The sequence below is a fragment of the Aythya marila genome (assembly GCF_965140915.1).
Source record: "Aythya marila genome assembly, chromosome: 14".
NCBI classification, from domain to species: domain Eukaryota; kingdom Metazoa; phylum Chordata; class Aves; order Anseriformes; family Anatidae; genus Aythya; species Aythya marila.
In genome coordinates this window covers 7,653,264-7,680,968 of record NC_139055.1, presented here as the reverse complement: position 1 = coordinate 7,680,968, position 27,705 = coordinate 7,653,264, and the positions used below count along the sequence as shown (strand labels likewise).

At 57.0% G+C, this 27,705-nt stretch overlaps 1 protein-coding gene across 3 annotated transcripts in view; it reads left to right on the top strand.

The window, feature by feature from the left end:
- PCDH1 (protocadherin 1) overlaps positions 1–27,705 on the top strand; it is a 45,437-nt gene that overhangs the window by 3,646 nt on the left and 14,086 nt on the right. For all 3 annotated transcript variants that reach the window (XM_082771348.1, XM_082771347.1, XM_082771349.1), the window contains exons 2-4: positions 2,759–3,573; positions 4,931–7,123; positions 20,247–20,466. In XM_082771348.1, the coding sequence (XP_082627474.1) occupies positions 2,776–3,573; positions 4,931–7,123; positions 20,247–20,466 (3,211 nt within the window). In that variant the 5' untranslated portion in view covers positions 2,759–2,775. The remainder of the gene's footprint in view (positions 1–2,758; positions 3,574–4,930; positions 7,124–20,246; positions 20,467–27,705) is intronic.

Sequence of the window (27,705 nt, the reverse complement as noted above, 5' to 3'; positions counted from 1 at the left end):
TCTACGTCGGCGCTGTGTCATCCCCACCCCAAGCACCAAGCACCCAGCAGGATTTGTTTCCCCTCGCGGATCTGGGCGCCCAGCTCCCCCCTGCCTCTGGTTGTGGAGACGGTTGCTCCCTGCCTCCAGCCTCTCCGTTTTGGAGGCTCCCTCCACCTGCAGGAACTTGGGGTTCAGGCTGCGGCCCCTTTCCCGGAGCAGGTCGCGTGGCTGCCGGGCACTTTCGGTGACTCCCTCCCTGCCCCAGGCTCCTGGCACGGCCCCGCTGCCGGGTCCCTGGTGCTGGTGACTCAGGGCCGTGTGACGGCAGAGCCGTGGCCCCACGCGGGGACTTTCACCTTTAGCTGAGATCCTCGCACCCAGGCTTAGTCAGGAGGCTACGTCACCGGAGCGGCCTCGTGCAAACAGTGCTGTGCCGGGTGCCTCTCCCAGCCCGGGCACCGTTCGGGTCCCTGTTCTCTTGCTCCCTTCTCCTCACCCCTCCTGCACGGCCGAAGCGATGGGGTGGCGGTGCTCAGCATGGGTCCGGACCCACACCCATGGGTGCAGATCCCCCACTCGGGGTGACATCACACCAGCGCACAGCCCGCGGTGACGGGGGCACGCGCACGCCGCTCCCCCCGTGCAGGCACACGCGGTGCTCCCTGCACGCACACGTGCGCGTGGTGCAGCAACGCGAGCCCTGATCCGCTGCGCACACTCAGCCGGTGTGGGCATGGATGTGCTCCTCAGGGCATGTGCACACCCTGCTTGTGCACACGAGTGATTTTTTCCTGCTCTGTGTGGGTGCGTGAATGGATGCATCACGCTCTGTGCACACGCGTGTACATGTGCACTCGCTCCAGGGCTTGCTTGAATCGATCCAAAGCTGCGTCGTGCTCCTGCTCGGCTCCCTACCTCCATCCCTGGCCCCGTGCAGGGTGGGGACGGCTGCTTTCCCTCCTCCCTTCCACCCGGGACATGCCTCCAGGCGGCTGTGCGTGCCCTCAGCAGGGTGGGAATGTCTGTTCCCTTGCAGGAAGGATGTTTGTAGGATGAGGGAGCAGAGCGGAGCTGGGCTTTGGGGCCATAGCTCCGTCTCCAGAAGCAGAGCTGCCTTCCCTCCTGCCGAGGGAAGAGCTCCCCACTTCCATCCCAGCAGACGCCTGTCCGTGGGCGAGCGCAGGGGCAGAGGGGCTGTGAGCTGCTGGCTGGCAGGAGGCAGGCACAGGGCAGACGGTGCCGGATGCTCCACTTGTTGAGGGTCTGCCCGACGCTGGGGCGAGCAGGAGCTCGGCGCTGAGCTTGGCAGCAGCCGTGTGGCACCGCACAGGGGTGATGCCAGAGGAGCACCCACCCATCCCGCAGGCTGGGTGCAGCGTGTGGAGAGGAGCAGTGGGAGTGGCGAGAGCGGGTCGCAGCCGTGGGGCCGTGGCAGATGTTGCAGATTCTGATTTTGGAGCACGCAGTGAGGCCGGTGTGCCTGATCCCAGCCAGGGAAGCAGGGGGCAGGGAAGCTGGTGGCCACGCACAGCACCGAAGCGTGTGGCTCGGCACAGAAGGGGGCAGTCCCCATGGGGCTGGCGCTGCCCCTGCAGCTTTGGCACACTGGGAGGAGGTTTCCAGTGGCCGGGTGCCTGCAGTGCAGCGTGCAGTGTGCGTCTGCAATGCAGGGGGGCAGCGCTTCGGGTGCCGTCTCTGCAGTGGGCAGTGTGGGCACCGGCACCCGAGGGCACCCCACTGTGCGTGAGCAGCATCCCAGCCTGGAGCGGGCAGCAAGGGGAAGGAGCAGCGCGCCTGCAGCGAGCGCAGGGGATGTTTTGGGGCTGGCGCAGGGTGCGGGGTTGCCTAGTGACCGCGCAGCAGCGGGGAGATGCTGTGCCGACCGGCGCGGCGTGCAGGGGCTGTGCGGTGCCGCCGCGCCGCGGGGAGGCTCAAGGGCTGTGTGCGGGGTGGGCAGCGGGGCTACAACACTCAGGCCCCGTGCTGGGCACTGCCCTGGCTCCTGTGGGGCTGTGGGCAGGGGGCAGCGCCCCACATGCAGTGTGGGGTGGGTGATGTGCGGGGCTCCTGCATCCCTGCAGCGCTGGATGGGTGGTGCCTTCGCAGTGTGAAGCTGGCAGTGCTTCGCCAGGGAGGGCCGTGCCGCTCTGTCCCTGCTGTGGCAGTGCCCCGTGTCCCTGCAGTGCTGGGCTCGTGGTGTTTCTGCAGGGCAAGCAGTGCCCCATGTCCCTGCAGTGCCCCACAGGTGTCATCCCTGCATCCCGGGCACAGCCCCTGTCCCTTTGCTGCCTCCACCACGCAGTGCTGGCAGGGCGCACAGTGCCCTGTGCCCCCAGGGTCCGTGGAAGGCAGTGTCCCCGCAGCTTGTGGCACTCGGTGCCCCCGTGTCTCCGTGGTGAGAGGCTGTGTCCCAGCCCAGCCAGCTCCCGTCGGGTCGCTGGCAGCAGGCTGCGTGCAGCCTGCCCCGTCAGCGTGCCTGGCTGGCTGTAATTACAGCTTGCATGCTGACGAAGAGGGTGGACGGTGGCAGGAGTGGCTTCCTGTCCCTTGCAGGAAGGGCCAGGGTTGCAATGATGGGGTTGCTCACTCGGGCAGGGCGGTGCAGGAACTTGGTACATGGGGACCGGTCTTCCCAGGCGCTCGTTTGTGGGGGCTGGGGCCGGGCGCCCCTTCCCCTTGGGGGCACAGCTTTGGGACCACGTCAAGCCCCGCTGGCTGCACTCGAAGCTGCTGGGGCTCGCGTCGCTTAACCCGCGGTGTCTGTGTCTCCTTGCAGCTCCCCTGCGGCGCAGGATGAGGCCCCTCGCCTCCTGCCTGGGCCTGTGGCTCCTCTGCCAGCTGCCTGCCCTGGTCTGCGGGACGCGGGTGGTCTACAAAGTGCCCGAGGAGCAACCCCCCAACACGCTCATCGGCAGCCTGGCCTCTGACTACGGCTTCCCAGACGCGGGGCACCTCTACAAGCTGGAAGTGGGGGCCCCGTACCTGCGTGTGGATGGCAAGACTGGGGACATCTACACCACAGAGACCTCCATCGACCGGGAGAGCTTGCGTGAGTGCCAGCACCTCCTGCCCGGTGAGCCCTGCTACCTGGAGTTCGAGGTGTCCATCACTGACCTGATGATGAACAACAGCCCGCGCCTGCTGGAGGGGCAGATAGAGGTGCTCGATATCAATGACAACACGCCCAACTTCGCCTCGCCCGTTCTCACCCTGACCATCCCCGAGAACACCAACATCGGCGCTCTCTTCTCCATCCCCCCGGCCATGGACCGCGACTCGGGTCCCAACGGCGTTGCCTCCTACGAGCTGATGGCCGGCCCCGACGCGCAGGAACTCTTTGGGCTGCAGGTGGCCGAGGACCAGGACGAGAAGCAGCCGCAGCTGATTGTCATGGGGAACCTGGACCGGGAGCAGTGGGACTCCTATGACCTGACCATCAAGGTGCAGGACGGGGGCAGCCCGCCGCGGGCGAGCAGCGCCCTGCTGCGCATCACCATCGTGGACATGAACGACAACGCGCCCAAGTTCGAGAAGGCCCTCTACGAGGCAGAGCTGTCCGAAAACAGCCCCGTGGGGCACTCTGTCCTCCAGGTGAGTTTGCAGGGGCTTTCTTCTCCTCCCCAGCTCTCCTTGCAAGGACAATCTGGGGGCTTCCCTATGGCCACGTGCTGCCTTGGGAGGGAGAGCTCAGAGGGCTGCACGCCTCAGGAGCCCGCAGCATCACCCTGGGATGTCACCTCTGCTGAAATGCGGTGGGACAGGATGCTCGGGAAGCTGCAGCCGGGGTGGGGGCTGCAAGGCCATGACTGAGAAGCAGCAGCAGGGCTGGTGGGTCCGCAGGAGCACATCTGCAGGTTTCGGGTAGGGCTGGGACTCACGGTCCATAGAGGAGCCTGGCTTCATGCCTGGCTGGTCCAAACACTGTCTGCAGACAGGACATTGACCCGTTTGCAAGTCAAATTCCCTGGGTTGCTCCCTGGAAACTCAGGAGACAGGGAGTACTGCCTGCAGATCTGGGGGTGCACGGGGCTCTGCCCCATCATGGGGGGGTTCGGGGGGGGGGTTGGCAATGAGATAGCAGCCGACATCTGTTTATCTGCAGCTGCCATCTTAATAAGCGGAGCGTGGCCAGCTCTCATCTGTTAATTCTGATGTGGATTTTTAAGAATTCATTTTTCACTGTTAAGAGAATGGAAGTTGGAAGCAGATAAGGGAGCTGCGCGGCCGGGAGGAGAATGGGCTGAGCCGCTGCTGCTGCCATTGCTCAGCTTTTATCTTTCGGGGAAAATGACTTCCGCCTTTTTTTGTGAGTGGAGGTAAAAGGTGGAATTTACATTTAACAACTTTCGTTCTCCATCCAAATCTGCTGAGCAAGATAACGGCGGAGCAGCAAATGGTGCAGAGAAGAGGCTGCTCGGAGAGCCGATTAGGGAGGCAAATGTTAGACAAACCTCATCTCCTTTAGAAAGCAAATAATAGGCAGGTTTATGCGAACGCAGAGCTGCTGGCTGGTGGGCTGGTGCACCCCTGCAAGCAGGGAGGGAGCTGCGGTGGCTCTGTGCAGCATTGCCATCCTCATCCCCATCCTTGCTGGGGCCAGGAGGCTGCTCAAGCCCCCCACTGTGGCTGCGGGGTAATGAGAAGGGAGAGTCTGGGGGAGCAGGGGCAGCCAGGGCTGTCCCTCCCCAGTGCTGTCTGGGTCTGGCAGTGCTGCTTCCTGGAGGATTCCCTGCATGCTGGAGCTGGCCGGGAGGGGAGCTCAGCCCGACCGGCACAGCCGGTTTCTCTGGAAGAGCGAGGGACAGCCTCCGTGCCGGGGAGCCACTCCCAGCCGTCCTGCCGGTCCCAGGCTCTTTGCCCCATAGGTCTTGGCCCTAGAAGAGGAAATCCAGGTTTTTCCCCCCAGCCTGGCCTCTCCCGCTCACCATCTTCTCCCTCTGTCCTGCAGGTGAAGGCCAACGACTCGGACCAGGGCGCCAATGCCGAGATCGACTACTCCTTCCACCAGGCCTCAGACATGGTGCGCCGGCTGCTGCGCCTCGACCGCGCCACAGGGCTCATCACCGTCCAAGGACCCATCGACCGCGAGGACGTCAGCATCCTCAAGTTCTCCGTCATGGCCAAGGACAAGGGGGCCAACCCCAAGAGCGCCCGCACCCAGGTGGTGGTCACCATCAAGGACATGAACGACAACGCGCCCTCCATTGAGATTCGGGGCATAGGGCTGGTCACGCACCAGGATGGCATGGCAAATATCTCGGAGGACGTGCCAGTAGAGACAGCAGTAGCTCTGGTGCAGGTGTCCGACCGAGATGAGGGCGAAAACGCTGTGGTGACATGCGTGGTGGCTGGTGACGTCCCATTCCAGCTGCGGCAGGCAAGTGAAACGGGGAGCGACAGCAAGAAGAAATACTTCCTGCAGACCACCACACCGCTGGACTACGAGTCGGTGAAGGACTACACGATTGAGATCGTTGCGGTGGACTCGGGGAACCCGCCCCTCTCCAGCACCAACTCGCTGAAGGTGCAGGTGGTGGACGTGAACGACAACGCGCCCGTCTTCAGCCAGAGCTTCACCGAGGTGGCCTTCCCTGAGAACAACGAGCCCGACGACCTGGTGATGGAGGTGAGTGCCAGCGATGCGGACAGCGGCTCCAACGCCAAGCTGGTTTACTCGCTGGTGACAGACCCCTCGTCCAAGGGCTCCTTCACCATTGACCCCGACTCTGGGGAGATCCGAGTGAAGGCGGTGCTGGACCGCGAGCAGCGGGAGCGCTACGAGTTCTTGGTGGTGGCGGCAGACAAGGGCAGTCCCAGCCTCAAGGGCACAGCGTCTGTGGCCATCAACGTCATGGACAGGAATGACAACGACCCCAAGTTCATGCTGAGCGGCTACAACTTCTCGGTGATGGAGAACATGCCGCCCCTCAGCCCTGTGGGCATGGTGACGGTGATCGATGCTGACAAAGGAGAAAACGCCCGCATCCAGCTGTCGGTGGAGCAAGACAATGGGGATTTTGTCATCCAGAATGGCACTGGCACCATCCTCTCCAGCATCTCTTTTGACCGGGAGCAGCAGAGCACGTACACTTTCCGGCTCAAGGCGGTGGACGGTGGGGATCCTCCCAGGTCTGCCTACGTGGGGGTGACCATCAACGTCTTGGATGAGAATGACAATGCCCCCTTCATCACTTCACCCTCCAACGCCACCTACAAGCACATCCTGCCCCACACGAGCCCTGGCCAGCAGGTGAGCAAGGTCAAGGCAGAGGACATTGACTCCGGCGTCAATGCGGAGCTGACCTACAGCATCACGGGAGGCAACCCCTTTGAGCTCTTCCAGATCTCCCCGCACAGCGGGGACATTACGCTGGAGAAGGAGATCCTGCGCAAGCACCACGGCCTGCACCGCTTGGTCGTGCGTGTCAACGACAAGGGCAAGCCCTCGCGGCACGGCACGGCACTGGTGCACTTCTACGTCAACGAGACGTTGGCCAACCGCACGCTGCTGGACACGCTGGTGGGGCACAGCCTGGACACGCCGCTCGACATAGACATTGCCGGAGACCCCGAATACGAGCGCAGCAAGCAGCGAAGCAACATCCTCTTTGGAGTCATCGCCGGCATCGTGGCAGTCACCTTGGTCATCGTGCTGGTCGTGCTGGTGCGCTACTGCCGGCAGCGGGAGGCCAAGAGCGGCTACCAGGCAGGCAAGAAGGAGACCAAGGACCTGTATGCACCCAAGCAGGCCAGCAAGAGCGGTAAGAGCAAGAACAAGGTGAAGAAGAGCAAGTCCCCAAAGCCGCCCAAGCCCACGGAGGACGAGGAGGAGACGGGGCTGCAGAAATCGCTCAAGTTCAACCTCATGAATGACTCTGTCAGCGACAGCCCCCGCATCCACCTGCCCCTCAACTACCCGCCGGGCAGCCCGGACCTGGGGCGCCACTACCGCTCCAACTCGCCCCTGCCCTCCATCCAGCTGCAGCCTCAGTCGCCCTCCGCCTCCAAGAAGCACCAGGTGGTGCAGGACCTGCCGGCCACCAACACCTTTGTTGGCACCGGGGACAACAACTCGACGGGCTCCGAGCAGTACTCGGACTACAGCTACCGCACCAACCCCCAGAAATACACCAACAAGCAGGTAGGAGAGCTCATCCTGAGGCCGGCAGCGGCCCCCCCGCTGCACCGGGGAGCCATCTGGACCGAGGTGTGGGAGTGAGCCTGGACTGGCCCCCGGCGCACGTGGCCGGGGGAGGCTGGCGGAGGACGGCCACCACGGGGAGGGGACAGGGAAGGGGACAGAAAAATGTCACAGCCCTCGTCACAGCGCCCGGGGCTGGGACCTGGGTGGCGGTGATATGAAGGGCACTGCATGCCTGTGCCTCTGCATGGGGAGCACCGGGGGAGGGAAGCCCACCCGCCTGGGTCCCTTTTGGGGACCGGCACCCAGCAGGGCGATGCCACCCCGGGGAGCACAGAGTGAGGCGCTTGCAGTAGCCAGCTCCCCGCACAAAGCATCCCGAAAAAGGGAGCTCTGTGGCTGCCCGGGCAGGCGGGGCTGGGCTGGGGAGCAAAGCGCTGCCTTTTTCCCAGGCTCGGGTTCTGCCTTCCCCGGGGCTTGGGCCCTCTGCCATAAGCCGGCGCGGTGAAAATCCGCCTCAGCGCAAGCAGCAGAGCCCAGCTGCTTTTCTCTACGCAGGGCTCCTCTCTGGTGGCATGGGGCCGGCAGGGGAGGGTGGCTGAGGAGCGGGGCACCCGGGTCTCTGCTGCGTGCTGCGGTCGGGTCACTGCTCTCCGTCTGGCCGGGGACTTCTGCGGGGCAGGGAGGAGGAAGGACTTGGCTGCCGAGCGGGAAGGGCTGCTGGCTGGTGTGCTTGGAGGTCGCGGGAGGACCGCAGGGGTCCGGAGCTTGCGGGACCTTCTCTCCTTGGGCTGTCTGGCCAGTTGGCTTGCACCACGTTTCTGCTTTGGCGCCTGTCGGGTCTGTCCTTAGCGAGCTAGGGAGGGAGAGTGGGGACGGGTGCCTCTGGCTTCACCTGTTCCCGGCCCCGTGGGTGAGGACCGTCCGCTCCGCCCCATGCCATGCTGTACCCCAAGTGCCCCCTCAGCGGCAGGCTGGGCTCCTGCCGTGGGGCTGAGCTCTGCTGCCCTGTTGGATTTGACTTCAATAAAGTTTTCTATTTTTGACCACTTGTGCCTTATTTTCCGTGCTGCCCCTGAAGCTGCTCTGGCTCACGGCCATTCCCCAGGCAGCTTCACCCCAGCCCTGGCACCCAGAAGAGATGTGAGTGTGGGCCAGCCGCCCCTGCTAACCTTCCCCCCTGTCCCCCAGAGTGGCCCCCACAGAGGTCTCGGTGTGACGCCATCTGTGGGGGCCGTCTGTGTTGGTCCCCTTGCTCCACATCTCCCATCTCCAGCCCTCTATGAGGAGACGCCTTCCCCAGGATGCGGCGCACCACGCACGCACCCCGACGCCCCTTGGCCGTGCTCATCCCCACATCCACTTGAGACCCCCCATCTCCCCAGGCCAGCACGTGGAGGAGCGGAGCCCTGCCTGGGTAGCATGACCCAAATCCTGCCGCAGTGCTGCAATGAGGACGCGGATGCAGATGGAGCCCGGGTGCGTCAGCAGCGCCGGGGGGGCACCGATGCAAGGCGCTCCCCGCCCCGCCACGCAGCGGGCACCCTCGCAGTGGAGGAGCTGTCCTCCCAAGCAGGCCTGCAATGGGGCAAGGTGGCCAAGCTCCCCCAAGACCATAGTTTCCCCCCCTCCCTGGCCAACCCCTCCTCATTCTCAGGGTTTTTGGTTCAAACGGGGGCATGGGGAGGCACCGGCTTCACCTCTTCCCCAAGGGCTCCAACCGGCCCCACCAGCCCGCTGGAGGAGAGGAGGTCTGGTGCTTGGAGAGATTAGATCATCCGGGGAAACCAGTGCTTCTGGCTCTGGTGGTTTCAGCCCGGTGCCAGCCTTGGCTCTCCCAACCTCCTCGTTTGTTTTGCTAACAGCGTAAGGTTTTATCTCGAACCGCTCAGGAAGCGTCTGGGCCTCCTGGGCAGGCACGGCTGGGCCCCGCGGGGCGATGTGGTGGCTGCAGAAGAGGAAAGGAGACAGCAGCACCCACCTCCAGCCCAGCCCCTGCAGGGCTGGGCCGGGCAGGCTGGGGACCTGGCTCGGCGCTGCTATCTGCATCCCTTTGGGAACCGTCTGAAAGCCGTTTCCCTTCCTTCCTTGCCCTCAGCAGCTCTTTGATGAACCTGGAGCGAGAACGCAACCTCTCAGGTGCTCAAGTTCTTCTGCCTATCTCCCAGCCTCCATCCTTTGGGGCATTTTTTTGTACTTTTTAATTTTTTTTCTCCTTTATCCTCTCACGGCTGCACAGAGCTGGGGCTGCCCCGGGTCACTGCAGCCCCCCCACCGCCCCAGAAGCCGGCTGGAGTGATGTTGGCTTGGGCGTGCTGCTGCGAGCTCAGCAGAGGCACCTGCACCTGCCTGCAGGCTCGGGAGCACGGCGCAGCTTTAATTACTCTCCGCGGGTGAGGGGGAATAGGAGGAATATTGTAGCTGTAATGGACAGAAATGAAATTGTCTTGTTGTAGAATTTCGCTTAGAGTCTCCATAAATTGCAGGTTTAGGTGTTGGCAGATGTTTGGGAAAGTCTCCTGCCGTCCTGGGTCAGTGGATTTTCTCAAGGTCGCTCACGTGGAATGAGCTGATAAATGGATCCAGCGCCGAGCTGCAGATGGAGCAGAGGGTTCAGGGGGGACCTGCCCTGTTTTCTCCTGCTCTGGAAAGATTTCCCAGTCTGCAAATCAGCTCCTGCTCCCCACATCATTTGGGGCTGGTGCAGGTTCAGCGCGGTTGTGGGCACTGGGGATGCGGTGCAGGGGACCCTGAGCATCTGTGGGGAGTGCAAAAGGGGCAAGGAGTGGGGCAGGTTGGGGTGCTCGCAGCCTGTACCCCCTGCCCATGGGCTGGGATGCCAGTGGGGCGCAGCCTTCATTGCCTGCAGGAGGAGGTGGCACGGGGGCAGGAACCAGGCTGTCCCAGGAGGAGGTGGCAGGGGGTTGCATGCAGGCTGTACGACACGGAGAGGTGACAGTGGGGCGTACGGAGCACGGCGACTCCTCGGTGTGCATCCAAGGGGGCCGTGGTGCTGACCTGGTGCTGACCCTGACCGTCCTCGTCCCGCTGGGGAGAGCATCGGGTTTCTTCTGATTGAGGCCCCTGGCCCTGCTGCCACTGGGGACCTCACCCTTGGCTCCTCTGATGGCTTGCAAGGAATAACTTTAATCTCTTCCTCTGCATGGAGCCCCTGTATCCTGCGCTCTCCTCACCGTTGCTGCACGCCGGGCGGCCTGGGGGGCTCGCAGCTCCCCGGATGCCCCAGCTGCAGCCGGTTCCTCCTTCCCACCCTGCTGAGCCAGGTGCTGGCCTGCTCCCCTCTTCCCTTTGCTTCTCAGTCCTGTCCCCCTCACCCCCCTGCTCTCACATTTATGCCCAGTTCCTCTCCCCGTCCCTCTTCCTCCAGCTCTCACATTTACGCCTGCCCCCTCCTTCTTTCTCCCCTGCTCTCTCCCCCTTCCTCCTGCTCCCCCCAGGCAGCCATCTCCCCTTTCCCGGTTGCTTTCCCCTCCCCAAACCCCGAGGGATGCTGAGCCCTGCTGAGTCCCTGCTGGCTCCGGCGGGTCCCCAGCGCGATGAAAGCGCTGGCTGTGGCCAAGGCGCACTGATTGATATTCCCGGCACCGCTCTGCCCGCTCGGCCGGGCTCTCAGCTGCAGTGCTGCTCCCGGACCCGCCTGGAGCAGGGCCCAAGCCTGCAGCCTGTTTAATCAGGCACCCCGATTGGGGCGGGGGGAGAGATTTCTGCAACGCCAGCATGTGTTCCTGGGCATTTTCCCATCCCTCTGCAAGGGGGGGAGAAGCGAGGATGCATCTTTGGGGTGGGATGCAGCAGCAGGAGCAGAAGGAAGGGTGTGGAGGGTGGGGTGAGGACATGGCTGGGACATTTTGGGAGGGGACGGAGCGGAGGCTGGGGTAATGCGAGGGTTGGCGATGTAGGGCAGGATGGGGTGGGGTGGATGGGGAAGGTGCATGGAGCAAAGCAGGCAGCTGTGGGTGGGGAGGGCAGCCCCACGGCAGCACGGGGCAGCAGTGGTGAGGTGACCACTGGGTGCTCGTGTCCGCCCCGAGGCACAGAGAGCAGGAGCTGCCCTTCATGGCTGGTGAGCTCCTGGGCACTTGGGGGCCCTGTGCGGCCCCAGCAAACCCCTCTTTTTTGTTCTTTTGAAAGACAGCTCCGGACCTGAGCCCTCAGGCAAGCCCAAAGAGCTTTCCTCCCTCCCCACCTTCCATGCCCACACACACCGGCCATGCCCATGAATCCCAGGCTCGGCCCCTCTCCGGGCAGAGCAGCATTCCTGCCCCGTGCCCTGCCAGCCAAGCCCTCCCAGCTGTGCTTGCACAACCCCAGTGCTGCTCCTGGGAGGCACCGAGGTGGTTGGCAATTGCTCCAGACAGGACTTCCCACGGCCCCCCTCTCCCAAGATGCAGGAGCTGTCCTTGGCCAGGATGCTTTGACTTTGGCTGGGGCAGGGCAGGGTTGAGCTCAGTGGGGTTTGTGCTCTCTGTTTCCCCCCCCAAACGGGGCTGCAGGCCCTCAGCTTCTTGTCACCTCGAGCTGTGGTGTCCATCAGGCCCTCCTGGTGTCACCTCTGCAAGCCAGCTTCAGGCCCCTCAGCCCCCTGCCCCCACCAGCGAGTTTCCCATTGACCCCATCTCCAATTTTCTGGAGGGTTTGGGAGGTCTCAGTCTTCACCCTGGAGGCCCTTGAGAAAGAAAACTCTGCAAGATCCCTCAAAAACTCCCAGTTATTTTACACCAATGGCATCTACGGTGGGCAGTCCTTTGGATGCTTGCAGGATACGGGGTGGGGGACAGCAGTGACCTACAGGAGGGCAGGGCAAAGCCCACAGAGCAGCCTCTATCTTACAGCCAGCTTCAGCCATGCCCCGAGGATCCTGCGCGGAGACCACAAAAGGTGCCCCCCATTAGCAAAACCCCCCTCCTGAGCCCCTCCTTGCCAGCACGGTGCCTGCTCTGCCATCAAGGCACGGCACCGCGCACCTCGGCAGGATTCATCAAAGCCGTCTTTAGGGCCGTCATTTTGGGAGGGCAGCAATTCGCCACCTCTCCCACAGGACCGATCCTGCTCCATCGCAACCAAGCCGGAGCAGCGTGCCCTGATTCGGCTCCTCGGAGAGATCTCTGAAGGCCCAAGCAACCTGAAAGCCTGGAGCTATTTTGCTCCCACATGGCCTGGTTTTCACATGCTCCCAACTCCCCCATGCTCTTGAGCATCTGCAAAGCTGCTGCCAGGGAGGATCTGACAGATATCAGTCCCTGCTGCGGGGGTATGGCTTGTCTGAACTCAGACTGCAATCCTGCTTTAAACATCTTGCTAATATGATGTCTGATGTTCCCTTACACTAATCTGTTAATCTTTCTGCTTTTTCATCAAATGTGCTCAAGCCCACTAGAAGGGAAATCAGTATTTCAGATGTCTGAAGAGCCCTTCTTTGTTGTTCAAGGCTGGGTGAGACCTTTCAGGGTGTTGTAACACTGATTCAAGGTGCCTGGAGGGGCTCAGGCTGCTTTTCCCTGGGATTTCAAGAAGATGACAGTTTATTAGGGAACATCTCTTGCACAGAGAGCAGAGCTCAGGAACCTTTAGTGTCCAGGAATTTTTTTAAGAGCCACAATCTGCAAGGTCTGGACCAGGACCTGACAGGATTTGAGAACTGGATCGGGGATTAAATTAAGGACAGCAGATCTGCAATACCATTAGGGTGTAGCTGGGATGTTTCTGACTCTCTTGCTCATCTGGGAAGATTGTTGTATAAGTGGGCTCTGCACAGGAAAGACGTGAAGCAGAAGCCGGTCCTCTGAGATGTGCTCCACAGCCTGCATCCTTCCACTCACTGCTCTTTAGAACTGCGGTTTTACAGGGGAATGGAGAGGGGCAGGCACTTGGGACATCCTTAGGGGGCAAAAAGGACTCTGAAGATGTGGCCTACAAGAGCCTCATGCTGAGAGATCCTGACACTGGGCGAGACACGTGCATTTCACAAGTGTCCTCGCCCAGCTGGCTCCCTTTGGTGTGACTCCCCTTGCTCTTCTTGCCTGTCATGCCAGAGACAACATTGCAACAGGCTTTGCACCTTCTACCTTCCCTCTTCAGTGGCCTCCCTCAAAATTCCTGCTTATAATGGGCAGTCAAACCTCTCTTGTCCAACCACACCTTCATTTTTCATGCTGGGAACCAGCTCGGGCCTTAGACACAATGCTGGGCAGGATCCTGATTGTCGTCAGGCACATGTGGGTGCAGCTCACAACCCAGGGCATGACAAGGGCGCTTCCCTTCTGCCCACACTTTTTTGGGTGCAGCCTCCTTTCTGCCTGGATCTCTCCAAGGCTCCTCCAGCTCCCTGCCCCACAGCCCTCCTCCAAGCCAAAACACCTCCCTGTTCATCCATACGTATCCCATGGTAGCAAGAGATGCCAGGTATAAGGGGACCAAAGCTTGTCCATGTTGCTTGTCTCACCTTTTTGACCACTCCAAATGAGGGCAATAGCTCGTGTCCTTCCCTGCATCGTCACCAGGCGCAGCTTGGTTGCAGAGCACCAACCTCAGGGCTCTGCTGAGGTCCAGAGCTGCAGGGCACAGGCTCGTGGATCAGACACGATTCCTTGAACAACCAGGAGAAGCTTCTGCCCTTTGCCGATGGAAACAGAGTTGGTTAGGAAGCGGGCTTGACATCAGGGAGAATTTTACACTTCAAAACAAACCAGAAAGAATTGATAATCATTTTGGATGAAATCAGTCAACAGAAAATAGATAGGTAGGTATATAGACAGATGGATATAGAGAGAAGTAGATAGAAAGATAGATAGTGAGATAGATAGATATAGATAGATAGATTTCCTCATAATTTATAGAGGCAAAATTTCTGGCTGACTTTTTCATTTAATTTTGTAACGAGTACTAGGTTTGAATTCTGAAGTGAAAATTACCTTTGCAAGAGCATCATTTTTTTTTTCCTATTTACACTCTCTGGCTTTGAAACAAGAAGCCCATTTGCAAGAAGATCTGATTTCAGGAAATTGTCGTGTTCTCCAAGCAGAGTCTTCTGCTGAAGCATCCCTGGTTCTCTCTTTAAGAGGCCTGAGTCTACTGCTGGGGACCCCCTGCTCTCCCCAGAGCCCTTCGTGCTATCTGTCAGCTCCACTGGGTGCAACTGGGAGCTAGATTAGCTCATTATTTTCCCAGCATTATTTTCCCACTCGGCAGCTGTTGGATTCCTTGAGGGCTTTGTTCAAGTGTTTCTCCCAGTCCTGGAACCTTTTGCTCCCTGGGATCTTCAGATGGTTGTAATGCGATGATGAGACCTCCTCCTGTGTCCCGAGCGATTTCTGCTCTGTACCAACCATCTACAGAATGTCTCTATTATCAGCTTGAAGGTGATAGGCATTTCAGGACACCATGGTCAGTACAATTTAGACATTATCCCATAAAGATTATGACCCCTTTAGATTTTACGATTCACCCTTCAGATGATTTATTTCCATATTTTCCTTTCCAGTCCTCATTTCAAACAAAGAAAAGCCAAATTGCACATCCTTGATGGGCTTGGAGCTCTGATAGGCTGAGAGGTTAGGCAATCTCTGTCCCGAGGCTGTCTAAATGGGTTTCTAATTGCGTTAGATCTTGCTATGAGTTAGATAAATTCGATCTGACCAGGCAGGTTGGCACCGGGCTTTGGCGGCTTCTTTGAGCAGCATGCAAATTTTGGGAGGCTTCAGGGCACCTATGCAGAGTCAGCCCACATTTCACCCAGACTTATTCATTAAATAGCGCCTCGGGATCTGATGTCCATTTCAGGATGGCTGTTCTGCCATCATTATTTCAGCAGGACTGGTAACACCTCTCCTCCGAATGCAAGGTCAGCACTCGCTAATTGCCAGAAACGGAAGCCATGCGAGCAGTCACGCAGAAGAGCGAGCAGGTGCTTCTCAAATAATGCCTGCTTTTGGGAAGAGCAATCTGCGTGGGGTCCTCTGCGTCTTCCCTGCAGTTGTGGGTTCCTTCTGTGGCCTCCTCTGTCCACAGCCAAGGAGTTAGAAGGTTGTTGGGAAAAAACTCTCTTCAGACACAGGGAAAGGGGTGGGCACGAGGAGCAGAGCAGAGCCACCAGCCAAAACCTCATGGACTTTGGGGGGACCAGAGCTGGCGGCCCCATTGCTAACGTGCCTTGTGCAACCACGGTAGATGTGGCAGAGGTGGCCCCAGCAAACCGCCCTCGGGGAGGCCAAACGGGTAGATCAGGAAGGGGAAGGGCTGTCCGCCCCGTGCAGAACACCAGCAGGCACACCCGCAGCTGCTCGGACGAGCTGTAAAGCACTCAGCTACTGATGGCCACGAGCTGAGCTTGGGTCCTCTTTCCTCACACCAGAGCCTGGCCCCGAACTGTTCCTGGCAATTCTGGTCCTGCTTTCCTAGGGCCTCTGGATTTGGTTTCCATATTCCCCTCAGCATCCTGCTCCAGAGCCTGCGTTGCATTACCGTGGAGCTTCCAGGCACAACGCTAACAAATAAAATAATTCCCGCATGCACCAAAGCCTCTGTATGCAAAAAGTCAGAGCTGTGTGGTTTTGGGCAGGGTCCCGGTGCTTATCTTCTTATTTTTTACTGTAACCAGGGACGTCGCAGAGCTCCAGGTTGCTTTTAAAGGAGAGAGGAGGTTCGTGAATTAATCTGAAGTTGGCTAACTCCTGGGCCACAATGGCTCCCTTGTCACTTATTTTTATATTCTGGGCATCGGGTCTGACATTGCCTTTCACTCGCAGCCCTGTGAGTTGCTGCATTGTGGCGGTGGCCGGGGAAGCAAGCTCCTTTGGCAGCGGGCTGAGAGGCCGGGGAGGCTGAGAAGCTGGGGAGGCACAGGAATGGGTGGAGGCTGCCGGACCAGCCTCGGTCCCGCTGGCGGGGCAGCAGCAAAGGGGTTAACAATTTTGACGTTTCCACAGCTCTGGCATTAATCCACGCCTGCACAGCTCCCGTCGGCAGGAAAAGGGCGCCTGGGGCAGGTTTTAAGGTTCCTTTTGTGCAAATTGGGATTTCTGGGATTTCTGGGTCCGTGCCACAGCACACGGGAGGCGTGGTGTGATGGGGCGATACACACATTTGGGGCACAGCATGGCCCAACCCTGCTCCCTCGTATCCTGTTGCCCCTGGTTTGCAAGCAGAATCTGCTTGGTGCATGCCCTGCTGCGAGCTGGGGATGTTTGCAATGAAGCCGAGAGGAGGTGGGGAGCAGAGGGGGTCTCCTGGGTCCCCTCCAGCAGCCGTGGTCTGTCCTGGGGACCCTCATGATGGAGAAATGTATGAAGAAGCCCCATGGTGGGGCTGTACGAGGGGGTTGTTGCTGCAGAATGCCATGGGGGCTGTTCTAGAGCAGTAGCAAAGTGGAGGCAGCAGTTAGAAACGGAAAAGCAATAAATACCAGCAAACAAAGGGGAGGGGGAAGCATATAACAATTAGTAGAAATTAGTAGTTTTGGAGTGTAAAAAAATGACAGGGAAAGCCAAAAAACATTGGGGGAAAATCAATTTTGACAAGCTGAACACAATAAGGAGCACTTTAAAAATGCACTAGGAGGAGGCAGCACCAGCAATTGTCATTTCCAAATGGAGACTGCAAAATTGTTAATTATGTAGAAAAATGCAAAAGTATTCAGTAAGTAGTTCTAGTAATTTGGACCGAGACGGAACAAGGCAGGATGCGGTACCTGCCAATGCGCTGATAGCCGAGAAAGACATCCAAAATACCGTCTTCTTGGAACAGCAAGAGTTGGAATAATGCCATGGGCCAGCTGGAGCGGCGAGGGGGCACTGGGTGCAACCACGCTGCCCGGGAAGGGCTGGGTTAACAGCCCCGGCGGGGGACTTGGTGATGGAAACAGAGCTGACGCCAGTCAGCACCGTGTGATGGGAAAGGATGCCGGGCAGCGTCCTTGCATGCTGGGTCCGGCTCCTGAGCCTCTCTCCTTGGGCATCTGCTCCTGGCCACCGCGAGGAGCAGGATCCGTGCCAGACGTGCTGGCGGGGCCGCAGCGGCAGGGCTCCAGCAGGGAGCTTCGCGCTCATGCACGATTACAACGTGCAGCTGATCGCCCCGGAGTTTGATGAAGACGCTGAGTTGATAATGCTTTATGTTATTATTATTATTATTTTGAATTAACACTATTCATTAAATGTGAGGCATTGTCAGCTAGATGAAGATCTGGTTTATCAGCAGCTTTGAGGAGAATAGCAGGCGCTGGCTGGGAGTCCTGGTGGAACCAGGTTCTCCTGGAGGAGCTCTTCGGCAGCACGACGGTGCCCGCTGCCATTCAATGTTGCAATCAACGATCTGGAAATAAATATAAAATCACCGCTGATAAAATTTGCAGCTGACATGGAGATTGGTGGAGTGGGAGATCATGATGAGGATAGAGCAGTCATGCAGAGCGATCCAGATTGCTTGGTAAACTGGGCCCATTTAAACAAAGTGCATTTTAACGCAGCCAAATGCAAAGCTGTATGTTGAGAAACAGGGAATGCTGCTGCGTATCCTGGAAAGCAGCAGCTCTAAAATGAATTAAGGGTCACACAGCACGAGGAGCTCAGCATGGACCAAAGGGCTAACGTTGCCCTCGGGGGAAGATACCGAGAGGTGGGAGCAGAAGGAAAGCTCTGGTGAGGTGGGCTCCCTGTTATAGGGATCACCCCGATGAACAAGCCAGGATGTGGGCCACAGAATGGACTTGCTGGCTCAAAAACTGCCTTGCAGGTTGAGGCTTATGGAAGCCAGTTTGTTTAACTTCACAGCGGAAGATTGAGGGGTGCCTTGGTTGCCCTGCACAAGCAGCTTCTTGTGCAGAGAGCGCTGCTGGCTGAAAGGCTCTTTAACCTCGCAGAGAAGGGTCAGACAAAACCCAATTTCTGCAAGCCTGTGCCAGACAAACGGAGCCAGTGTCTTTCCACGACTCCAGAACAAGGCTCTCCGGGCAGGGAGCTTCAGCCAGACACAAGCTGCTATTATTTTGGAAGCGCACTGGTCACAGCACGGTGGGGCCCGGAGCCCGGCTGTGCCACGCAGCGAGGAGCAGAGCCCGTGCAGGGCCTCTAGGCAGGGTCCAGCCTCCACAAGAGGTGTCCTGCAGGTAGAAGCAATCCTCCTTGGTAGGAGGCCTACTTAGCTGGGGCTACGCAGGCTGTTTGTTTGCTTTACTGCAGGCAACCCACGGAGCCCTCGTGGATTGTCTGGGGCTCCATGGCACAGCCCAGCGGCACAGACAGGTCCCTGGGTGACCTCAAGACAAACATCCTGCTTGTGCATCCCAATATAGACACATTTTTTGTGAGGCTTTGACGCTGCTGATGGATCGTCGACCCATGATCTGCTGTAACCCCCAATCCTTCAGCTAGCCTGCTGCTTCTGTGGTGATTATTTTTCCCAAGTGTGCAAATGTGACAGATATATTCCACATCTGTCATCCGAGCAGTTAATGAAAATACAGGCTCGCAATGGACTCGGGACACAACCCGAAGAATTTCATTTGATACATCGTCCCAGCTGAAAGACCTGTCTTCAGTAATTACTTTCTGAGTACGACTTTCTAAATGCTTTGCATCCACCCTGCAGCGAAATGCACTATATTACCAAGGCAGAGAAGTACTATGCTGCACCTACACTATTTTCCTGCATTACTTATGAGAATATCATATAAAATAGTGTCAGAAAACTTCCTAAAGCCAAGACATAACATTTACTGCTCCTCCTCCATCCACGAGGCCTGATGTCTTTTCAAAGGAAGAAGTTCAATGCCTTGACATGTTTGTTTGTGACAAACCTACAGTGGCTGTTACTCATTTCCTTGTTATCTTGTAGGTACTTACAAAGAGTTCTTTTATCTGTTTCAGTATTTTTCCAGGAACTGAAATTAAGCTAACTGTTTTATAATTCTCCAGCTCTTCTTTTTTCTCATCTTTATAGACAGGCGCTATTTTAGCTCTCTTCCACTCTTCTGGAGCCTCCCTCATTTTCTACAAATCCTTAGGAAAAAAAAAAAAAAAAGAAAAAAAAAAGTTTTTTTAAAAAAAAGGAAAAAAAAAAAAAAAGCCCTAACAGCTCTGAAGTTACTTAAATCAGGTCTCTAAGCACCTGGGGTGAATTTAATCAGGCCCAACCAACCTAAAAGCAGCTAGCTCATTTAAATGCTCCCTGTGTGTTCCTTCCCTTGGTTAGGTTTGATTCCTTCCCCTTCCTCGTTGGTGCTAGCTGTGTGGGACGCCTGATTGCCACTCGATTTTAGTAAAGGCTGCAGCAGAAAAGGTATTTAGCCTAAATCGTGCTGTCTTTCAGCGTGTTGGCTCCTCTGCCTCCCCACCACGTTCCGGTCCCGTCGAGCGGCTCCTTCCCATGTTGATTTTGTGTGTCATTCTCTCTCGGTGCTTGTGTTCTCATCATCCTGCTTTTGCCCTGTGAACTCGAGCTACCCTTTCTGCTCCTCGGTAATCATGACAAAGAGGGATTTTCTGGAAGGATTTGAGGAGGCTTGATGATGCAGCTTAATGGCTGTTTGCAATGAGCTCCTCCCTAGCATGAGGCAAGGCTGGGGAGAGAGCAAGCGTGAAGTAGGGCTTTGAAATGTTTAACGAGCAGACAAAAGAAGCGATTGTGACCCTTGATGGGAGAGTGTTGCAATGAGAGATGGCAGAGGCTGGAAGGTGAGGAGGGTGTCACCGGGGGCCTTGTGCTGAGCACTGATCCCATTAGAGAGGCTCTCGGCAGAGGTGGGTCTCCGAGAGCATCAAGGGCGTGTGGGAGGTCGGCAGCAAGGTGAGGATGCCTGATGAGGGTGGGGTGGGGGCCAGCTCCCCACCCGGGGCCCTGTGCCAGCGGGGAGCCTGCCCTGAGCATGCCTGGGGACTTGGTGTCCTCCGTGGGTGGCAATGGAGGCTGGAGCTGGAGGAGATGCTGGGCTGAGGTGCACAGGGGGTGCTCCCAGCCAGGATGGAGCCTGCAGCCCTGGCAGGGGGCTGGTGCTGCTCCCTACTGCTGCCAGGAGCTCTGCCTCCGATTTGGGGTCAGAACTGCCGACCTCTCACCCTGTATCATCGCCTGCTGCCTGGCTGACACATCGGCTTATCTCTTCCTCCAGTTACCTCATCGCCGAGTGACGTTCTCTGCGGCCAGCCAGGCCCAGGACCTGCAGGACCCCTCCCAGCACAGCTACTACGACAGCGGGCTGGAGGAGTCGGAGACCCCGAGCAGCAAATCATCGTCGGGACCCCGCATCGGGCCGCTGGCCCTGCCCGAGGACCACTACGAGCGCACCACGCCTGACGGCAGCATCGGGGAGATGGAGCACCCCGAGAACGGTAGGTGCTGGCGGCACGTGGCTCTGCACCCTTCCTGGGGACCTCCTTCAGCCTCAATGCCTTGAGGTCTGGGTCAGGACAGGCTCGCCCCGTGCAGTCTGGTGGGGCTGGGGGGCTGGAGCAGAGGCGAGGCTGAGAGCAAGGGAGCAGCAAGGATGCAGTGGGGTGGGGAGAGGGGTGAGGGCGAGGAGGCCAGGAGATGAAGGGGGGGAGACAAGGGCTTGGCACAATGTAGAGAGAGGGGTCCCAAAAGGCTGCTCTGAGATGGCAGCGAGGAGGCTGTAGCCCAGCCAGTGGTGAGGTTGCAGCTGGGGGTCCTGTGGGTGCCAGCCCCCATGGCAAAGTAGAGGACAGGGGACGCCCTGCAGCTCCAAGCCCCCAGGGAGCAGAGGGAGAGGATGTTCAGTGGTGTAGGGGATGCATAGAGTGGAGGATACAAGAGCAGGGGTGGAAGAGCTGAGGGTGACATGTCCTGTCTTTGGAAGCCCTCGGGTCCCTCTGCAGCTGAGGACCCCCTGGCAGTGCCAGCAGCCTCACGGTGGGACAGCCAGCTTTCCCCTGCCCTGGCACAGCTTTGCCCCCAGTTCTGCTCCTTGTGCTGCCTCTGTGCTGCCTGCCTGGCTACCCTCAACCAGCCCACTCCCCGAGCTATCTTCTCTGGCCAGCTTAAGTTGCTTCCTTGGGCTTGGCTCTGGCTGTGCACATAACATTTACGTTCCTGTACCTGCTGCCTTCTGTGCTCTTGTACTGAGGGGGAGCTGGCAATTTCAAAGGAACCTCTGGGAGGGGAAGGAGAGGTAATGTGAAGGATCTTCCCAAAGTCTCCTACTTCTGGGAGTGTCCTTGACTTTGGGACAGGACTGGGAGTGTGTTCAGATGGTCTCAGAGTTGGAAATCTGCTGGGTCCCCTTCCTAAGGAATGTGGTGGGCCCAGAGCAATTTGTGGTCCTGAAGGTCTAGCAAAGCATCTGCCCCTTCTCCCCAGGTGAGTTCCTTGGGGGATGCTGGAATTCCTGTGCTGGGATCGTAGAAGCAATGCAAGATGGTGCCAGGTCTGGCAAGACTCCCAAATCCATGCGTTGCTCCAGGAATATGGGGCACCCTCCTGTCTAGGAGCGTGTTACAGACCCCTTTCTTCCCTAAAGTACCAGCCAGTCTGCTGGGAAGAGCAGTGTGGAGACTCTTCTGGAGCCCTGCTGCAGGACAGTGGTAGCGGGCTCCTCGGGTGTCCTTGGGTACCAGCCATGTGCATGCGGGAGGCTGAAGGCAGGCGTGCAGGGAGCTGCAGGTGGCTGCCCCGATGGGTGTAGGAGGAGTGGTGGTGGCTGTGGGGCTGGGAGAGGAAGGCTGGAGCCTTTGAAGGGGAAGGGTGACCTGGAAAAGATAAGGGAGGCGCAAGGTGAGAGAGGAGAACCTGGAGGGGCTGTGGCAGAAGACAGGGTGGGCACTCTGTAGTCCCTGCAGTGTTTGGTGCCTCCCTGAGGGGATGGCATGGGTATAATGGACCTGTGGGTGTTCAGAGGACAGGAGTCACCATACCTCAGCATGAACAAAGTCAGGCAGGACAGAGGTGTGCACAGGCTCCTAGGGACGCCCCCAGCCTGTTCTGCTCCCTGCATGTTGGCTGCTCCGGTGCTGCCAGCAGCCGTCCTGCCCTCCACAAACCCTGTTCCACGCAGAGGCCGTGGTAGGGCACGGCTCTGGGGATTAACCTTGTAGTCCTGGTGCACTGCAGATAATCTGGCAGAGGCAGTTCAGTGACTGTGAGGGGCTGGGGTCAGGGCTGTGAGGGGAGCCTGGCGTTGGGCCGTGCTGTTTGGCCATCATGAGGTATCCATCGTGTCGTGTTGGTTTGTTGGGGCTGTGTTTCACATGGCCTGCCCCAGACCTTGCTGTGACATGAAATTTGTCTCCTTTGCCTAGGGAAGGGTTAGACTGTGCCCCCCAGCAGTGGTGGTGTGGGACCATCATATCCCCATGGGGAGCATCTCACTGTGCTCCTGGAGCCACTCGAGCGGCAGCAGCCCCACTGGGGGGCCAGGCCCTGTTCTCGTGGTGCTGGGAAGACTAAGCTGCTCTTGACCTTATATTAAACCGAAGAGACTAATTGGATCCCACACACCCTATCTCGCGGCACGAGCTCAAGACTGACACGACTGTGCATTTTCTAGGCTTTCATCTAGTTATAAATATCCAACATAACAGGGCTTCCATTGCTTTCTCCAGGAGATTATCCCTGCAGCCGAACCAATCTGATAAGCAAGTATGCAAGGCTATTTATAGCTCTTCAACTGGAAGACAGATCCATGCCTCTTCTTTGTAGATGGTTCTTCACTTGATTAACACACAAATCAGTGTCCTCCTTTTTTGGACACCTTTTACTCTGCAGACTGCAGTAAAATGCTGTATTGCAGGGGCTGAGCCAGGTCCTTTTCAGGAGGAATTATGATGTTACTGATGGAGACTTCTCCAGTATCTTGGCACTGACGTGCCAGCTCCCCAGTCATCACTGGCATTTGTCATCCCTGCTATTTTATCTAGCTGCCCACTGCTTCCTCCCCTGCATTTTGCCACTCTGCCCACTCCTGTGAGGATGCTGGGCTCGGTCTCCCACGTGGCTACCAGTTGCCTTCCCTAAGGACAGCTGCTCCTGCTGCCTGGCTAAAGGGAGCCTTTGGTAAGGAGCCTGGGAGCGATTCTGTGCTGCAAAGGATCTGCCCCATCGTAGCACACACGGAGGCTGCATGGTGCAGGTGCTGTGCTCTCTCCTTTCTCCTGTGGTGGGAATTTGGTAAGACTGTAGGACCAAACTGCAATTTAGGAAGCATTACATGAAAGCTGTTAGGAGATGTGTACCCGAGTGCTGTTGCTCTCCATTCTGTGTGGTGTGGAGGTACCTGAGATGAAAACATAGTGGTTGAAGCATTTCTGAGTCATGTTCTTTAGCTCACAGAACAGGGGAAATGTTGAATTTGCTTTATCCCCATTATTTAAAGTGGGGACCCCATGCCACTCTTAATGCATGCCATTACAACCCCACACTGAATCTGTAATTAACAATCATCCTGTGAGCTTTTGCAATGCACTTAGTGCAGTAGTATCTGTACTTCACAGATGTTAACGAGCTGATCCTCACAGCTCCCCTTCCAGGAAAGGAACTCCATCATGGGTGGGGGATGATGCATAAAACGTTTATCTGCATTTCCTGGGAGGCTTGCTTGGGTTGTGTGCTCGGCCCCACTCCGAAGGCACCTCAGCTCAGCCCGGGTGAGTGAATTGAAACACCTTTCCCAGAGCTTGGCTGCTGGGCTTAATAAGACCCTTTTGGTCTGGATTTCTTTCTTTTTTTGTGAGAACGATTGGTGGGTTGATGGCAAAGGCAGGAGGAGCAGCTCGTCCAACCTGCCTGTGATGCAGGTCATAGAGTTTGACCCTGCGACTTTGGCAGCGCGCCGTGGCTGAGCGGGAGCGCTGCTTTGAACAGATCCGGCTGTGACAGCAGGCTGGTGGCGAGCGTGTGAGAGCCCCGGTGAGCTATTCCAGCTGCGGGTCCTCTCTGCCCCCAATTTCACAAGCCTGTGCTTAAAATTCCACTTGAGCAGCTCTAGCTTCCATTTCTTTCCATTGAACCTGACAGTATCAGAAGATGCCTCACTTCATGCATGCTTGTAGATCACGTGCAAGCAAGTCAACATCTAAAGTTCCTTTTGATACACTCGAGCTGAGTGAAGTCTCTTTCTGCGAGCAGAGCCAAGGCAAGACGTTTTGGCAGCTGGGTCTCTCTTCCTTTCCTCCCACCCTTCCTCTGGTTCTTCCCAGCCACGGCCATCTGCTCACGATGCCACCGTGGCCCTGCAGCCCCATTCCTGGGCAGCAGCAACATCTGGCAGGGCTTGGATGTACGTGCTGCTTGCTGGCAGCCCTTCCAGGCAGCCTGGGGAGATTTTTCCTCCCTCTCCCCTTTGCTACATGTCTGATTGTAGCTCATGTCTTCCTTTCCATCGTATAATTTCTGTCTCCGCATGACCTCCCATTTTCCAACAACCTTTTATCAGTGTGGATGCAGCCAGATGATGGCCCACAGCTTCCCAGCACCACTGGGCGCAGACGTAATGTGGCTGCTGGTATTTATCCTCTTGCCTTTGAGCACAAACTGAGCTGCTTCTGGTGGTGCTGGGCTGTGTGTGCACCATCTACCCTGGTTGAGCACGGGTGGCTCAGGAGTGCCCTCCCCAGCCAAGGGCCCTGTCTCCACGCTCATGGTGCTGAGATGTTTTTGCAGTGCTGGGCAGCTGCTCTCCCCCATCTTCTGCTTAGTTTCAGCCTGGTCATGAGCTTCTCTTTAAGCGTCTTGCAATTATTGTTGTTCTGTTCCTTCCAGCCAGCAGATGGGACAAAAAAAATTACTTTGTCTCCTCCAACACAGATCTGCCAGAATGAAGTCTCTAGATCTTAAAACCTATTCTTCTTTTTTGCATTATCTTTAAATGTCCCTTTTGTCTCGCAGAAAGTGTTCCAAGCACATGTTCAGTCTGCGGATTTTTTTCAACCGTACCCTGCAGCATTTCTGCTTTGTTGCAGAGTGCTGAGGAATGCTTTTGACTGGGCTCCCTGCTTGGCTGTGGGATTCTAGCTGGCTCTGTGCTGCTCCCAGCCAAGCACCAGTGAGCCTGGCTAGGACATCTGGGGCACTGAGACCCTTCTGTAGCAGGAGAGGTCTCACCTTGTTGGATGTGGGTGGGACAGAGTCAATGCTGCTGTTCCTAGAGCAAAGAAATTTGGTCTCTGGCTGGCACTGCATGCCTGTGTCTCCTCTGCTGGGCACCACAAGGTCACCTCTGACTGCTGGCTTGGGTCTGGCTGGTGCTTGGACTCTGTAGCTGAGACTTCTTGGGATTTAAGTTTTACCCATCTGCATCCTCCTGCTTTTTAGCATTCACTAACATCAGGGCTGGAGCTGCCCATTGTAGGAGTTTCACTGTTACGAGTGGTTTCCAAGCCCTGCTTTTGTTTAGGGTATGTGTTACGAAGGGCTCCCTATGACCATCTTCCACATCTCGTCTGCTTCTACAAATTATATCTGGGTTTCTCAGTGGTCCTCAGGTCTGCAGACATCTGCATTTCTTAATAAGAAATCATGAGCTTCTCTGCTTTCTTCACCTAATGTTGGTTCATCCCAAAAGATAGCGTCTGATTTTCCTAATAGCTCCTTAAGAGTGGTGTGGGAAAAGATTCTTATCGTGAGAGGCAATCTGAGAGATGGCTAATGGTCATGCATTACATCATCCTGGTTTCAACATGCCATTTCTGTCTGAGCTATTATTTCAAACTCGTTCTCACCCTATTTCTTCTTTTCCATATTTTCCAGCACCCTTGTCTGGGTAAAGCGTCTCTTGCGAAAGAGTCATTCAGGTCAGAGCAGCCGTGGCATGCCACACCACCCGTGTCACCTTCCTTAATTGTACCGAGGATCCCAGGGGGAACAGTACAGCTGTTTTTTCTTCCCCCGACTCAATAACAAATACATCGCTACCAGCTACAGAGAATGCCTTTAATCCTCTCAAGACCTTCTGAGGAGGATGCCACTTGCTTCAGAGGCTGTCCAAAATAGCTTTAATAATTTATTTGACATTCTCTTTTGTCTCACAGGATTATGTGGTAATGCACATGTAAGATTGTCCTGAAGTTCTCCAAAGATCCTTGGCAGATCCTGGACTTCTCCAGAGGGGTTATTTGAAGGAGCCAAATTTCCCTGCTGGATTCTGATGACTTTTTTCACCCTTTCTGTCCCTGAACTGTGGCTGCAGCTTATGAAAAATCTGGGCAGGACAGTTGCTCTGAGTCAGTGCCCCAGAGACAAAAGCTTCATATTTCAGTAGAAAGGTGCCTTCTCTTGGAGAATATATCGGTCCCTGTGTGCCTCCTGCATTCAGAATGGGATTCCTGGGATTTCTGCTATTCTTTCCAGCACTGTGCTGGGCTGTGGCATCTTCCATTCCCTCGTGCTCTCTGTGGGAGGACGATGGAAAATGTCATCTCCCTTCTCTTATGTCCTTTGCATTCTTCCTGCTCTGAACTTAACCAGGTGGAGCAAGTCCTTTCATTTTTCTTAGATCTATTATTTCTTCCATTTGGAAGGATTTCAAAATTCTGTGTTATTAAACCAAAACAGATAAACAGGTAAGAGCAATTTTGGAGCCACCAGGCTCGGTCAGCTCCGCAGCGATTGCTGAGGCTTTTCAGAGAGGAGCCTGCTGCAAATGGATGGGAGGAGACAGTTGTTATCTAGGACCTGTAAATGAGCTTATGCAGGGCAGAAGACTCCTGCTGTCCCAGACAAGGGAGGATTTCCCAGCCCACCAGGTGATGCCAAGTCCCTGCTCCAGGATAGGAATGCTTTCCTCCACCATGGCATCCCGGTGGGGCTGGCTCCCAGCTCTCACCTGCCCAGGCACATGCTCTGGCAGCTCTCTGGCATTTAAATGGGGAACTCTTCACCTGCACAGTGTCAGCTGCAAGACGTGGTGTAGGTTACAGCCACTCAGCCCACGCAGGGGTTAGGTTCTTTGCTATCGCCTGGCAATGGCTGCAAATGCCAAAGTGTACCAGTCATCAGTAGCTATTCTTATCTGCACCATATCTAAGCACCCTTTCTTCAGTACCAAGTCTATTTGCCAAATAACAGGTTGTCATCCCCAAACTATTTGCGGGTTTAGGGCCAGGTCATTAAGCTTTGTTATTGGAAGAAGCTTAGAAGCAAGTCTACAGTGGGGACAAAAGCGTGGGTCTATCCCCATCCCTGTATTGCTCCTCCAGAGAGGATGTTGCTCAGAATAAGGGGTAGGATGAAGCTCCTTCAGGCTCCTCGTTTGCATTTTCTGTAACACTTTGAAATACGCATTTGAACAGAGCTCGAGACCCATTGTCCTGTCTCTGTTCAGACAGGTGCTCTGGAGCAGTTGCAGATGGTCCATGTGACATCTACAGGAGATGGAGAGGCAGCCAGCAGCTGAGTTAGGCACATTTTGGTTGCCAAACCTGCTCACCACAGCCAGAACCCTGTGTGTTTTATTAGCAAAGGTGCCAAAACAGGCAGCTCCCCTCCTCTTGTCGCAGTTTGCCCATGCCTGTCCCCGTGCTGTGTCACGCCAGCATGGCTGTCCGGCCGGCTGCATGGCAAACTGGATGGGGGAGCGGAGCAGGTTGGTATCCTGCTGGATTCCTTTCTGCTATTCTGGC